Source organism: Heliangelus exortis, chromosome 1, assembly GCF_036169615.1.
Source record: "Heliangelus exortis chromosome 1, bHelExo1.hap1, whole genome shotgun sequence".
NCBI lineage: Eukaryota > Metazoa > Chordata > Aves > Apodiformes > Trochilidae > Heliangelus > Heliangelus exortis.
In genome coordinates, this window is record NC_092422.1 from 19,030,400 (window position 1) to 19,046,740 (window position 16,341).

General features: G+C 39.8%; 1 protein-coding gene across 1 annotated transcript in view; it reads right to left on the bottom strand.

Moving 5' to 3' along the window:
* Nucleotides 1–9,516: 9,516 nt before the first annotated feature.
* MIPEP (mitochondrial intermediate peptidase) overlaps nt 9,517–16,341 on the bottom strand; it is a 69,955-nt gene continuing 63,130 nt past the window's right edge. The window contains exon 19 of the mRNA XM_071736035.1: nt 9,517–9,759. Coding sequence (XP_071592136.1) covers nt 9,665–9,759 — 95 coding nt within the window. The 3' untranslated portion in view covers nt 9,517–9,664. The remainder of the gene's footprint in view (nt 9,760–16,341) is intronic.

Genomic DNA, 16,341 nt, shown 5'->3' on the forward strand with positions numbered 1-16,341 from the left:
AAAACCTCAAAGTGAGTTTAAATCCTGCATATCAGTTACCCCCATTCTCCAGCAGCTGCTAGAGGGAGCTGGGAATGAGCTAGAGGAATGCTGCAGCAGCCTTGATGCTGCCCAGGGTTAGAGCATAAATAACTGTGATGCTGTAGGCAAGATGCAGCAGCTCTAAAGAGGCAGCACAGTCAGCAGGGCAGGGCTGGCTTGCTGCACACCTTCACCTGGCCCATCCCATCTCTCTCCTGGGACTTGGAAATCTGTGCTTATACAAACAAGGCACCCTCAGGTGTCACCTACCAGCCAGGCTGTGGCAGCACACAGACACAGAGCAGCTCAGCCACTGGAATGATGCTGAGTTTCCCTATCTGTAGTTGTGGGTGGGCTTCAGTCACAGTAGAAAATCTGCAGAAAATGTGAAATGCCAACAAAGAGTTAGAACACAAAAGAGTTAGGGGGAAAAAAACCCAAAACCAACCAAACAAAAAAGGAAAAAAAAGAGTCAACCGATCTATCATATTTACAAAAATATTAGAAATTTGATTTTAAGAAAACTCCGTATTTTACTGAAGTACTAATACTGATACTACAGTACCTTTTGCATTATCCAGAATGAAATCATTCCAGTGAACTCAACCCATCCTCACAGTTTGTGTCTGAAAATGCTTCTACACACACACAAAGATAACACAACCATACATCCACAGAAGAGAAATTTTGATGCACATAATCCCACATGCATGTGTTCATAAAAATGGAATTTTTATCTTGATCCATCAAGCAATGACCTTAATACAAATCAAAGAGTTGTCCCATAACAGCATCTGAAATATCCTCACAAGTAAATGTCAGTACAATGTCCTCACTGCTAAAATCCAAACATTTTCAGCTGGAAAGCCAGGGCTCTCTGAAGCCCCTTTGCAAATAAGACACCAACCTTCTACTTGTACTGTTTTAGTTCTGCTATACTTCTGACCTGAATGTCACCAGCATTTCTGGAAATCAGATTACCAGCTAAAATATCTTTGATACTCTGTACATAGCTTGCTTAATTTTTTTAATACTGTTTACAGCATTAAGACAGTACTAACAAAGAGATTACAGACAGATGTATGTCAGCCCTGCTGGACACTTGCCTACCCTTCTGATAGTATTTGTACAAATAGCATCAAGTGGGAGAGTATGGGATTTATGGCATAGGTAGAAAAAAAACCAAATAAAAGGTGGGGAGTGAGTTGCCCTGGGAACTGGGGTTTGCCTCTCATAAGGGGGCCAGGAGAGCAGCATCCCAAATCCCAGTGGGATTCCTTGGTAGGGCAGGTCAGTGTAAATGGGGTTAAATTAGCTGGGGGATTTCCTGCAACCAGGTATTCCCAAGCAGGAAGAAGTTAAACCCTTCTCTGAATGCATGCTGAAAGAAAAAACATTCAAACCTAGCCTAAAAGATAAACAAAATACAGGTGTCAGGTAAGTGGAGGTTGGTGATAAAAAGCAGCATTATAAAAGGGAGGGCTCAAAGCTGACTCAGATGACTTGGGGTAACAAGAACTTCTCCAACACACAGAAACCCAAAACTTTTCACACACCTCCATCACTTGCCCCAGCACTTATGGGGAGATGTACACACAAAACTGTTGTTTCAGGTTTTGACACATAAATAAGTTATCCGAGCAGCTTCTCAAAAAAGTGCAGAAGCACCACACTAACTTTGTTCCTTAAACATTTTTCAGAGGATCAGTGCTAATAAGACATACACAGGTGTGTTCTTTGGTTGACTGAGAGCACTGATGGATCTTCCACCCAGTGCTGGAGCACAAAATAAGATAATGTGACCTCAGACAGTGACCTTCCCCACTCTTGGCTTTGGCATGAGGTGCACAGGCTCATCTCTCCAGCCTAAAAACCTAGGTGAAAAAAGAAAGAAGTAAGAGAAAAGCTCAAGGGTTCCACTAACTGAAACAAGCCCTGCACTTCTGAAGGGGTTGCACCTAAGTGACCTGTTAGGTAGAATGCAGCAGCTGGGATTTGTGGTAGTTTTAGTTGGCATCTGATACATAGAGAAGGAGTAACAAGAAGAGCTTAGCTTTTACTGACCAGTTTAATTGTGGAATGTCTTTTTTGTCCAATAAAGTGGCTAAAGCTGGAGAAGTAAGATGGGATGTGAAAAAAACATGAAGCAGGGAAGCGGGGAAAAAAATGAGAGTGAAGGCAGTGAGGCACAGGCTTCTGACCACCTAACAGATACTCCTGATACCAAGCAGAAGGTGTGGAAAACAGAATAGCTGACAGACAAAGTAAGAAGTTGAATGTCAAATTAGCCATTTCCCTGTACTCAGCCAGCCTACATCAGTTTTTCACACATACTTGAGACTGTCAGAAACCGAGGAAAGAAAAAAAAATAAAAGTAAATTTTGATAGAAAACAGATTACAAAATAAAACCACTTTGTTTTGGGAATTTGGCTTAAACACCAGATTGAGTCAAAGATAACTAATATGATTAAGTAGAACAAGTTATCTAAATCCCTACTCAGGGGAAACACCGCCAGCAAGTCAGCAAAAGTTTTGCAAAAGGCCTTGGATGTTTAATTCAGCAAAAGCAGTAACTACACAGATGTGGCACTTCTCAATGTGTGCCAGACATGTTGGGCAGGCATCAGGGCAAGACAGCCCATTAAAAATAGAGGAAAATGATTTGCCAGGGTGGTGAGGAATGAGGCTGGATCAGAACTTACCTGTGATAGCTGAGTTCTGTTATGGATCCTAGAAGCCTTGCCTCTTCCTTGCAGCATGTAGTGATATCTCCAATGCTTAGGGAATTCCCTTGTCAACCCCACAGGGCCACCCCATGCCACTCGTGCAGATCTGAAGAGACAGCCAACTGCAATTTCAACTCTTCACTTGTAATGAATGGGATTTATACTATGGCTAGCATGAATCATTTTGATAACACATATAATTAGTTTTATAGATGTTTTAGTATGCTATAAAAGTTGTGGTATCACTTGTATTCCCCCAGGGCTCTCATTTTTGTTACAACTGTATTCTCTGGGAACCACAGTGTAGACAACTGAGCACATCTCTGTGTCAGGAGAAGCACTGTAAACCAAGACATTCAAGGCAATTTTGCTGCCTTTTTCATGTCTGAAATCCATGCAAAGGAATGCCATCACTTCTGGACTCCACCATGATCAGCTTTTGAAAGCTGAAGATGCTCACTTCCTCCCAGGCCACCAATAAACTGCAGATGCTGCAGCTCAGCCACCACAAGCTGGGATGGCTGTAAAATGACCCTGGGGGAAGATGCTCAACAGGTATAAATAATGGAGGTCTAAATTTAGTAACTTCATCTGAATTGTGGAAATTTATCCTGGATTAGGATTTGGCTCTGTACAGAGGGCAGCAAGGTGGAGTTAACTGGATTCAACCTTCATGTGCAGGAAAAGCAGTTTTGTAGGAGCATGCACTTTTTGACATCAGCAGCCTTCTGACTTCATAAACTTCAGGTACTTTGAACACCCAAAGTGGGCTATGATTTAGCCCTTGTTACTGCCTCTGAAGGGAACTGTCAATAAACAGACTTTAACAACTGCCCTGCTAACCCACTGTGAACATTCTAGAGGAGCCTGATGAACTTGCTCGACCCTTCAATTAAGAGATGTTGCAATCAGCCAAACACAGGCTTCAGGCTGTGCTTCAGCAATGAGCCAGCACTCAAACACCTGCTTGATAAATCACTGTTATTCATGAGGAGCAGCTGCCTGCAGTGTATGCAGAGCTGCTGTCCCGTGCTGGGCAGCCTAAGGGAGCTGGTCCATCCTGACTTGCCCTGCCTTGGCAATGCTTTGCCTTCTCAGAGGGTCCCATTCAGGGCATTTCCCCCAGGCCTGGCTCTCCCAGCACTCCCCTCCTGTGGGCTGGGGAAGGTGGATGTTCCAGCAGGAGTTACACTTCAGGCTCTGGGCATGTGCCAACAGCAGCCCTGGGCAGGGTGGGAAGAAGCTGCCCTGCTGCCTTTTTGACACCTCCTCTGACAGCCACATGCTCAGGGGCTCAGACCGGATCACCCCTCAACTCCTCCTATACTCTGGGTCATGCCCCACTGCAGCTGTAAAAGCAGAGGGAAAAGGGGGCATTTGAAGGAGGCTGTAAGGAGCTGGGGGGTCAACTGCCAGAAGCCACTTTTTAAATGCCAATGTGTTCTGAAGTTTAATTAAAAGCATCTTCTGCAACTAGTCTGATCTTGTATGACACTATAGTGTCATTCATGTATAAATTCAGCCATAATGACAGCCTGAAAAAGTGAATTATTGTGGCATTTGACTACTCAAAATGGCAATACCAAAGAAAAGAGTAAGTTTGGTGCTTTGAGGTGTTCTGAATTTAAAACAGGATTCCTGACACTCCTATTCCAGCCATCTGTGCTCTCTCTGTAGTTACTGGAGCAACAAGAGGCATGTGCAAGAGCTGGATCATCCCACCTTAGGACAGGTCGGATTTGTCCAATTTTGAAGGCAATCATTTCACTAAGCATAAAGGCAGCTGGGGTGACAAGTTTTGGCCACCTTCAAGTTGCCTTAGAGGTTACAGGTTCATAGGCAACTGCTTGGCAAGAGGCATCCCACCCTCAGTCTTCCATGTTTTTAAATCTAAACACCAGCAGAGCACCAGCCAGTCATTCTGTCAGATCTTTATCAGTGCTTTTCTTCTGGTTTAAGTATTTTGTCTTTAACAAATTTTTGGATACTTCCTCTGAGTTACAGCCATTTCCTACAACCGGGCAGCTCCAGCTGCAGCACTGGGTTTAAAGAGCCATCTGCTGAAGAGCAGCCACAGCAGACATAAAAGGTAAACAAATCTCAGCCTGGGGAAGATCAGAGGGGCCGCCAGGCAGTCCTGCTGGTGCTGATTTATACTTCCTTATCTTTTATCTCCTTCCCTCTCCTCCCGGAGCACACTGGCTGTTCTCCCACGGTCCCTCTCCCAGGGAAATCCATGTGCTTGCTTTCTGCCATCGTGCATTTTCAATTCTCAAGTTCTTCAGGTCTTCTAATTTTAATGTAATATTCCCCTTTTTGGTATAAGGCAATTCTGCCAGGGTAAAGCACTCACTTGAACTCATTCCCAACACCATGTAAATACATCCCTGGCTCTGGGAACACAAAATCTCCAGTACTTTGCCCAGAAGCAACCTGAAATAGCAGATGCACAGTGCCTCCCACTTCAGTGAGCAGAGGAGGTGCTCTGGCTCACACTGCTTTTCCAGCTCTCAGCTCACAAATTCCTCCCCATCCATGAAGCCTCAGCAGGACAGCCACCCAGCGAGTGTGGGCTTGCTGCACTTGGGGCAAAATGTCCTTCCAAAGACACTCTATTCATTCATGGCTCATTAGACCAGAAAAGACAGCTGTCCCTAGCATAACTAAGGCTACAGGACTTCTCTGGATGAATCTGAACTAGGACATACAATATTTTTGAGAAAATTGTCCAGTTTTGATTTTTCTAGTGCCCATTAATCAGCCCCCCCCACTATCATTCAAGTGTGTTCCAGTGTTTAGTTGTGACTTACTAGCAAAAAGATAAGCTAGAAATAAGCTTGAAATTTGCCTAATTTCAATGGTCTGTAATGAACTCTTGTTAAACACTTGCCAGCCTAATGCTCAACCTTTCAAATTTCTGCTTTTGTACAACAGATTTTTTCTCAGTCATCAATACTGCTGTTACAATGAGCTCTTCATTTCCATCCTAGTATCATCTGTAATACTAAGCTCCATTATATTGATATTTTTGCACACTCAGTCTGAGCCACTGTACAAGCTGCTACTTAACACTTTTAGAATTAGGAAGTATTTTATCAACATACAAAATCATGAATCATACAACAGTTACAGTTGGAAGGGACCTTAAAGATAATCTAGAATATATGAATTCTTCTATCAGGTTTTTCACTTAAAAGCAGAAATCTTTAGAAAACTTCTGCCTTTTCTCTTACTAAAAATTTCCATGTTAAGCTTATGCTTTGGATAGAAAACCCTCCCCAAGTTTGTAACTCAGAGGTCATTTTGCTTCTGCATCAACTGTTTTTCAGGACTGGTTTCCAATCTATATTCAGTCCTTCCTTACCCTATTTAATTTCTCTCCCTTGCTTTCTCTGCTTAACTGCTGCCCTCTGCTTCTGTTATCTTTGTTGCTAAGGTGTTTAGAGAACTCTGTGCAGCACCAACAAAGTCACCAGAAAGCAATTATTAAGCAACATTTTAGTCTATCTCAAGTGAATCAGAACAATAATCACATCAAGCATGAAAAAAAGCAGAGCTGACACGTCAGACTATCAAATGTAATCCACATGTGTTTTTCTGATGTGTCTTAATTATGTGTTATTACTTCAGGATTGCATAAGGGTATAATTTCTTCTGATGTTCACTACTTATTTTCTATAGCAGCTAAAATCCAAAACATAGTACAATTTCAGATTAGAAGTATGACGCTGAGTTACAGTATTATAAAACCAACTTATGGAGAGCTGGTTCAGCAGCCCCAGTGGGAAAATATGGAATGCTGGAAAAGGATTACAGTGGTTTTAACATCTAAGAAGAGTTACACTGCTGGTCACAAGAGAGGTCTCACATTACTGAAAGTACACATTTTTGCTGGAAAATAAGTATCTCAAAAAGAAAAAAAGGAAAAAGCATCAGACATTTTAACAGCTGGAAGCATTTTTAGAAACTACCAAAAAAAAGAGAAAAAAAAGCATTTAGAATAATATTTTCCTTTCTGTAGTAAGCATTGTAGTGGCAATATAATACATTCTCAAGAGGCTTAATTGCATCTACTGTTCAGTCCTCAAAGGTTATTTCATAAAACAAAAACTAGTGGAGTCAGAGTTTCTTCACAAAAGAAAAAAAAAAAAAAAAAAAAAGCTGTTGGACTGAGATCTGTTTATTTTCCTACCAGCTCCCAACTTTTTCAAATGTTCCAAGACCTATAAACCTGTGACAATAAGCTGAAGTCAACTGTATTTTGGCAAGAATCTGAAAGATTTTCTTCCTTTCTTTGTCTATATCTTATTTCAGTATTAGGAAGATGTTGTTTGACACCACTATGGTAAAAATCTGAAAAGCCTGTTGTTTACAGAAGGATCAAATGAGACAGCGAATTAAGGAAGTAATCACAGCTGTGGGCATAAACCAGCATGACTACTACATATATTTTGCTAAAGTATCTATGCTTTAGAAACAACATCACTTGAATTTCTTCCAAATTAAAATCTAGGGGCAATCTTTTAATTTTAAATGCTTTGTTTATTCCTTCAATTATGATGCTTTATTTTCTTCACCATGGCGCTCCCAGGGCCGTGTCAGCACTAGGATTTCCTTTTGCTAAGTTCTTTTTGTCACAATGAATCTTTCAACATGTGCTAACTCCAGATAAACATTCTTGGTAGCTTGCTCCAGTACAAAAACCAGACAACAAACACCACACACCCCCTTAAGAATATGTCTGAATTCCTTTTAAAGCATATTTCCATTAAATTTTCTACAAGAGGCTGTTAAATTTATGTTCATGAGCTACTGAATCCTTTTGAGAACTTCCCATCTTCACAATGTGTTTTCACTCATATCTAAACTTAAAATTGTTTAGTTTTTGTGGGTTTTGTAATGACTTAACAATCACTTATGCAGCAAAATACCCACCTAGTTTGTTAAGCGAAACCATTCATTATTTCCTCACAGGGACCAACAGCAGACACAGACTGTAGTCAGTCAGAAGCCTTGCAGGGGTACAAGTCTGAAAACATTCCTGCTACTGTTTAATGAAAACATTTAATTTCTATAAATGTCTAAACCCAGCTCTAACAGAATAGCAGTGTTATTCACACAGGACAAATTCCCACCAAGCAAAAGCACACAAAATGAAAAATAGGGTCAAATATTGTTCAGTACTTGGCAGCACAAATTCTGCTAAAACAAAAGACAATCATCCAATCAGCTCACATTCTTATTTATGCTTTCCCAAACATCCAACTATTCTAGGTGAGCATTTTTATTTTTTATTCTATACTTGCTTCCGTCCCAGCTGTCTGCCCTCATCTCTCAGATTTGATCCTCTTTCTCTCTTGCTTCTTTCACTGCATTTCCACAGAGCAGGACACTTAATGATAACTTTTATAACAACCTACAGAGGAACTCTAAAAGACAAGTCCATTTCTAGTGAAAAAAAATCATCAATTTTTTTTTTTTCCCCAAATAGGTACTCAAATACCATTTCATAACTTACTTGAAGAGAAAAAGATAACTCCACTGATAACATTTTCTTTGTTCATCCTCCACAACATAATGCACAAGCTTATCTGCTTCACACTATCCTGGAGAAAACCTTTTTTGTTTGAACTATTTTTCCCCCCAAAAAACCTGTCTTACTATACTTTAAATAGTTCCCCAACACTTATCTGCTTGTCATCAAAAGGAATTTCCATGTGAACAAGCATGCAGGGACCAGACTCATGCTGTACCCATGCAGCAACAATACTAATATACTTAAGCTAAACTAAAGCACCACTACAAAACAAAATAAACACACCCAGATAACAGATGAAAGGACAAAAGGACCCAGGTAATGGAAAAGTATTTTTTGGAAAACAACTGGTGACCCCGGAGCAGTGAAGCTCAACAAAAGATCTGCAAAAGATAAGCCTAAAAACTAAAATTCTAACTCTGATGGATATTTTAAAAAAATACTTACTCAACAGCAAGACCAGTTTTATGGCAGCTTGTAAATTCCAGTCCTCCTCTCAACCATTTTATGCCCCACATACAATGAACAGTCCATCTTTTGTATTTATCTTTAAAGTTTGTTACTCTGTTCCAAATCTAGAGATCTGCTCAATGGCTTCCTATAACAAGATACTATTTTTACTTAGAAACGTGGCCACAAATACACCCCTTGGATAACTGCAGCTACAGAAGTATGACTAATTTCCATGTTAACCACTAGGAAACATTTGTGGGCTACTTATTTTACTCCTTTGTCTCTTCTTTCTTTTTGTGTTGCAAGTTACCTTTCCTCCACAACTGAACATTTTCTATCACACCCCTGTATGACTTCAGTTTTTCTTCTCCCATCTTTTTGTTTCCTACCTCAAATACTGTTCCTAGGTTTCCATTTCATCTTTGCATCCAATTTCCCCTTCCTTGCAAACTCAATTTGCTTTTCCCCAGTGAAGAACTCCTGAAAGGAATACAGTTACAATTTTAAAGAATATTCATGAGCATGTAAGAAAGATCCCCACAAATAGTTCTGGGTCATGACACTCGACAGGTATGTTCTAATACTGAGTCCAACATGCACACCAGAAGACCTTCCATATGACTCCATTCAACCTGAAGATAGCTTCCATTCTCATTTAATCAGATATTCCAACAAGATCAGATTTATAACATGTTAGAGGATCTGTTCTCTCAAATTCCATGCTTAATTAAGCTCCCCTGCAACAGAAAGCCATCATCTTCATGAATGAAACCAGGTGATCCAATGAAATTATTTATTACTGTTCCACCAACATGAATATTACAAGTGTTGACCAAGAAGCAAAAAACCAGCCATAACAATATTTTATCCACAATTATTAAGACAAATGCAAGCTTCCATATAAGAATTCAGTTCTGTTGGACATTTTTATGAGTCCATGATAAAAGTTTCAAAGTCCTGGTCTAGGTCTGAAACAAGGGCATCCACAAAATCTTCAACTGAAGGTGACTTCTGAAGCATAGCTGCAAAACCAGAAGAACAAAATCTTAGCAAGAATACATGACCTTGGAAGCTTTGTCAATATTAACATTGCTAAATAACTTTTAATGCCACAATATGACAGAACTAGCTATTATGTTTCTTTGTTAAGAAATACACGCAGTCACAATGTATAAGGATTGATTTCTTCAAGCTATCCGTTACATGTTATCACTGAATTCACAAGACTGAATTTTAAAGATTGTTATCTGATTTTATCATCACAATCTTGCTTAAACATGGAATTATATCCATTTTAAAGCAATGTAACCATGGACCCAGTAATTTCCCAATGAGTGGAATAAATCAGTGATTGAGTGGGTATCTAAATCCACATCTGCTGAGTATCAGGTCTGACAGAGCCAGTAAAAACAAGGTGTTTTCTCAAAGTGTTACACAACTTAAAAGCATTTAATTTCGTATTTTAAGTACAAATATGAAGCTTTTCACAAGGCATGAAACATACCCAAACAAAAGCATTTTCAGTTTTAGCTTTGCTTTTTGTAAAGTATCAGGACTTAACTTTTATTAAGCATTTGAACTAGAGCTCATCTGTTAACTCCAGCAAATTGCTCAGAATAACAAACAGGAAGATTAGCATAGTGAAGAACTGTGTTCAAGTACTGTCAGATAATACTATAAGCAGAGCAGCTACAAATCTTACATCTTCCTCCCCCAAATCCCAGTTTTTAGGAAGCATGAAAATATGCCCTGTAAATTATTTTCAGATGTTTCTTTGTACTTAGCATTACGCTAATGCTGTTCTTTTCCCTGTTATTAACATTTTCAAGACGACACAGGGTAATTTACTGCATTACTTGTACCAGAAAAAAAAACCCAACAACTAACAATACAGCTGCCAAATAATGTAAAATTTAATCTTCATACTTCTTTGAAGTGATCTGTTCTTTCTGACAACTGCCAAGGTAAATATAACCTTGTTCTACTCTTTCTGATTGGTGCTCCTACTGAACTTAACTTTATATTCTTTCACATCCTCAACAATATTTGCTTTCAGTGAAATTATAATTGCATGCTGCTAAAAGCCCAGAATCTTTCACTGTAACACAATGATTCAAAACCTGTCAGGAAACAGACCAGCTTGAGGTAATTTTGCATGAGCAACCAGAAAGAATTTTCTTGTGAAGACCTCACAGACTCACATTTCAATCTGATTTAAACACATGTTGCAAGTGTCAACTCAAAGGGCCCTGATCCAGTAGATTAATACTGAGCACTAAAAGGCAACAAACCTTGTCCCCTGTCTATACAGGTTGACTGAAATGCTGTTATATAAAGTTTGTATCAAGCTCTTTTCAAAATGAAATGGAACAGAATTCAGTTAGTAAACTTGTAATCTAATGTTAGTAAAATTGCTGTGGAATTACTTCTAGTTCACAGTGAAAAATGGCCTTCTATGTGCTGGGCTGAGAAACAGATGTGTCCAGATGCCAGCTACTGAACCAACCTTGCCTGAGATCCATGACCTCTTGCAGGCTCCCACTCTCACATTTTTAAGTGGGCTGGTTGGGCACATTTGCTCTGCAACAACCTTGGAAAAACTCCAGTTTAAACTCATTATTTTACTGTAGTTCTCTTAGGAGTGGAAAGGATGAAGAATTCCTTAAGAAGGTGGCAGGGATGGGAGCCCACTGGATCACATACTGTTATCCATGACTATGGAGCTTCATCTTAGACTCAGCTGGAGCAGTCCAGTCCCAACAATGCAATTCAGTTTGCTTTTTTGTTTGTTTGTTTGTTTTTCCCCTAATTTTGTCTCAGACATTTACCAACAAAACTTACTGGCCCTGGTCCTAGAGACTGAACAGTAAGTAGGAAGACCTTCATGAGTGCCACTGACCAGACCTTTTTCCGCTTTGAAATGAGATGTGCCTGTGATGACTGCACTTTTCCCTGTGTCCCAGAAAGGAAGCCTGGATGACTAGTCAGTTAAAAATATCTGATGTTGGTGAAATTATTCCCTCCTTCCATTTTTTAAGATGTGGCTCTATTAAAAAAAAAAAAAATAATTTTTCTACAGCCAATGTGCCCTTTGATATGGTGGGATAACTGCAGTGCAGCACAGACATTTTATAAAGAGGTCCTTAACAGGCATAAATGCCATTCTTCAAGCCCCCAAAATACAAAACCCTACTTCCAAAACTAACTTGATAAAAACCAGGCATGCCAGATGATGTTTAGCCAATTCTTTTGACACATTAAACTTTATTCTGCTGTCAACAATTCTTAAAACTATGATTATCAACATGTTGCAGGAGAAGAAAAGCCAACAGTATAATGATTGGGGGAAGAGAGGAGAATGATGCTGATTTTCTTCAAGGAGACTAAATTCCCCTCTTACACAAAAATGACAAGTCATAACAAAAAGATCCCAACCCTGGATATTACAAAATGAATAAAAGAAACACAATTAACTACAGCACTCTGGGATGTATTTTAGTGCAATGGAATACAATCTTACCAAATTTCATTCAAAACTTGTATTTATTACTATTGTACTCATTCATAGCATTCTTAAAAATTGTATTCATTTAGAATACCTAAGAGAATTCAAAATCATCCTGCAATAGTGACATCAAATTACTTCCTACCCAGCACTTCCCACTTTTGTGAACACAAGCATATTTTCTGCATTAGTGGTCTGTTGCATAGATATTTGCCCATCACTGTCAATAAAAGCAGACACTACCAGAATTTGTTTTTCCAAGGGCAAGATGAAGAATAACTGAGGTCATTGCTTAAGAACTCCTACTGCAGCAAAATGATTATGCCCTTACGAAACAAATAACTACAGATTTTAGAGTAGACAACTCCAAAATAAACAGACACTGATGGTATTTCCATGTTTTAACCTCTTACTCTATACAGATGTGTTAAGAACAGTCATGTCTCCCTTTAAACTCCATTAAAATATATCTAAGCAGGATCAGCTTTGATATATTGTAAGTACTCAGCACTTCAGTCTAAATGATTTAGTAAGATGTCCACAAGGTCTGATGGTTGCAGTTTTAGAATCTAGGAGTGTGTTTTATACATTCAGCCCAACTCTTATTTCAGCTCAGTCTCTCCCAAGCCTAAGGCAACTGCATAGCTTATCTTCTCTGCTTTGAAGTTTTCTTTCACATTACAGCACTGTGGTTAACCACACCCTTTTGAGAGATGGTTAGCTATAACCTACAATCACTAGAAACTGGGAGAAGAATAAAGCCTGTGGCAAAATTTGGCCTCTGCCCCTTTGGAATACTAATTATTTTGGTCCACCTAGTTTGAGTTAACATATGTTGCCATTCACATCATCCTTTAGGATTTATACTTTCAAAGACAGATACAATCATTATCTGAAGATCTTTATGGCCTCTTCAAATCCTAATTACTCTATGAAGTACAATCTGAGGCAATGGAAAACAAATTTTCAAACTGCATTGGAGCAAATGTGTGTTTATTTACAGATTCAGTTGGTTTGATTACCATGTATGCACAGAGCTGAATATGCCTGTCCACAATATAGTACAGCATTCACAAAACAAGGACACAATTGCACGTGTATTTTGCACAAGGACTCCTTCAAAAACCCGAAGGGACTGTGACAAAACTGCACGAGAAGTGCACTTCAGAATATGTTTCATGCTCTCAGTTCCCAGATCACTCAACCCAGTACTTTTCACACTACAATTCACTTTCTGCCTTTGCACCTGGGTTTCTTTCCACTCAGGGAGTGCCAAGGGAGAGGGGGAGGGATGGTGCACACCTAAATCTTGTTCAGACTTGCAACCAGCACACAACTGGACCTGGAAGGGACACCTGGGTTACAGATCTTTGAAGGAATTTGGAAACCCTAATTTAAGGTAGTGCTGGGAAGGAGAGAGGGTCTGAGAGAGCCATGTGGCCAACCCACAATGACAGAGGAATCAGGTTCTTCTCAAACTGCATTTTCTCTCAAAACCCCTTAGATAAAGCATTGCTTGCACACTATTTAATTGCCCCTGGTATCCAAATTTGTGGCTATTTCTGTATTTTGTAAATTATTAAAAGGTTAAGATAAAAGGGGTCACATCAAAAAATGTTAAAAGGCTTCATTAAGCCTTCATCATTTTGTTTTGTGTTTTTTTCTTTTTAAATGGAAACAAATGCCAAGAGAATCAAATCCAAATACACACACAAAAAGTATATTCTATTTTCTAATTAAAGACTAGTCCAAACAGGAATCTTGTCAGTAGCTCCACTGGATGGCAGGTCAGATCCTTTATCTTTCCTAATCAGTACATCTATGGAATCATTGTGGGAGAAAGATGAAAAGGTAGGGTCATATCAAACACAAAAGAAAGACAATAGCAAGCTGCTGAGAAGAAAATCACAACAAAGAAACAGAGTAAATGAAATGGGCTTCTGAATTTATCTGTTATCAGTCAATGAATGTGGCCAACTTCACAATGAGATACGGAAGCACTTCAAGGGTGAGGCTACATACGTGCATCCAGAAGTCAGACCTATGCAAGCTTATTTCTTTAGATTTAAAAAAAAATGTCTGAAATAGTCAGGACATTTACAAACACATTTCTTTAGATTAAAAATGTCTGAAACAACAGCCTACAAAAGTCAAGGGTTTTGAAATATGACACTAGAGAGCACAGAAACACGTGTTTCCCTGAAGAGGAGTCCAAGCTTTTAAGTCTGGTGGAATCTGTTGTTAACCAGGAATCTGTTAGGTATCTGCTAGGGGAGTGCAGGTTTGCAATGGATGAAAATAAAAAGATGGAAAGCAACTATTCTGAAACATCCATAGTGAAAAGGACAAAACGAAGCAAAAGGAGTCAGAAGCTGATTGAACCTAAGCAAATTAAAGAACAAGTAACTGTCCTTACTTTCCTCCTTAAATTCTCAATTTTTGTAATAAACACATAGCAATTAAGTATAAACATATAGTCAGCTTTTCCATCATACGTGTTCTACCATTTAACCTGAAATAATCCCCAAAAGCAAATTATTAACTTGTGAAAAGACCCCAGTCACTTTAAGTTAATTTTTCAGGGAGTCAGGCAAGCATGGCTGCTTAAGTTTTGCACTGTCTACAGATGAGCAACACAATATGCATAGGCTAGGAATCTGCTGATTAATTCTGGTAATTTTTATGATGTTGAGTATATTCTAAAATTTCTGTTTAAAGTAATATTAAAGAAATTTAGAGAATAAAAGTGAAAATCATGATATAAAAGTGGCCAGGGAGATAATCTAAAGTAAGGAAGATATATCCTTGGTGAAAGCAGATCAGATCACAGAATACTTCAGCTGTCTGGACATACATAAGCTCAGAGGCCCTGATGGGAAGCTGAGCACTGAAGGTGCTGGCAGATGGCATTGCAAAGTGACTCTTAGTAACCTTTGATCAATCATGGCCACTAGGAGAAGTGCCAAAAGACTGCAGAAAAGCAAATGTCATGCCTACCTTCAAGAAGGGCAAGAAGGAGAACCCAGGAAACTACAGGCTGATTAGTCTCACCTAGGAGCAGCTAATCCTAGACAACATTTCCAGGCTCATGAGTGAAAAAACCCAAAAAACATCAGGAACAGTAAGCACAGATTGACCAAGGGCAAGTCACACTCAATCATCTCCATAATATCCATGATATGATGAAACAATGGGCCTGGCAAGATGAGGGGAGACCATTGATATTGTCTACCCAGACCTCAGCAAGGTTTTTGACACTGTCTCCCTTAAGATACTCACAGAGAAGCTGTTGCTGTACATGCTAGATGGACAGGTAGGTGGGCTTAAAACTGGGTAAACAACCAGGTTCATGGGGAGGTGATGAGTGTAATAGCATCTATTTGAGGCCAGTAACCAGTGGTGTACCTTGGGGCCAATACTGGGTCCAGTCCTATTTAACATCTTCATTAATGACCTAAGTGATGGGGCAGAGTGATCACAGAATCACAGAATGGTTTGGGTTGGAAGGCACCTCGTTCAAACCCTCCTGCCATGGGCAGGGACACCTTCCACTAGACCAGGTTTCTTAAAGCCGCATCCACTTCCGGAGGTGAGGCATCCACAGCTTCTCTGGGCAACCTCTTCCAGTGTCTCACACCCTCACAGTAAATAATTTCTTCCTAATATCTGACATAAATCTACCCTCTTTCCATTCCCCCTCATCCTATCACTACATGTCCTGGTAAAAAGTCTTTCTCCAGCTTCCTTGTAGGCCTGCTTCAGGTACTGGAAGGCTGCTATAAGGTTTCTCTGGAGCCTCCTCTTCTCCAGGCTGAACAACTCCAACTCTCTCAGCCTGTCTTCATAGGAGAGGTGCTCCAGCCATCTGATCATCTTTGTGGCCCTCCCCTGGAGTTGCCCCTGGGCTCCAGAGTTCAAAAAAAAGAAGGGAAAAGTCCTGCACCTGAGGAGGAGCAACCCCAGGCACCAATATATGCTGGGGGCCACCCAGCAAGAAAACAGCTTGGCCAAAAAGGACCTTGGGGTCCAGGGGGGCAGCAAGTTGAACATAATCTAGCAGTGGGCCCTTGCCACAAAGAAAGCAAAGGGCAAGCTGTGC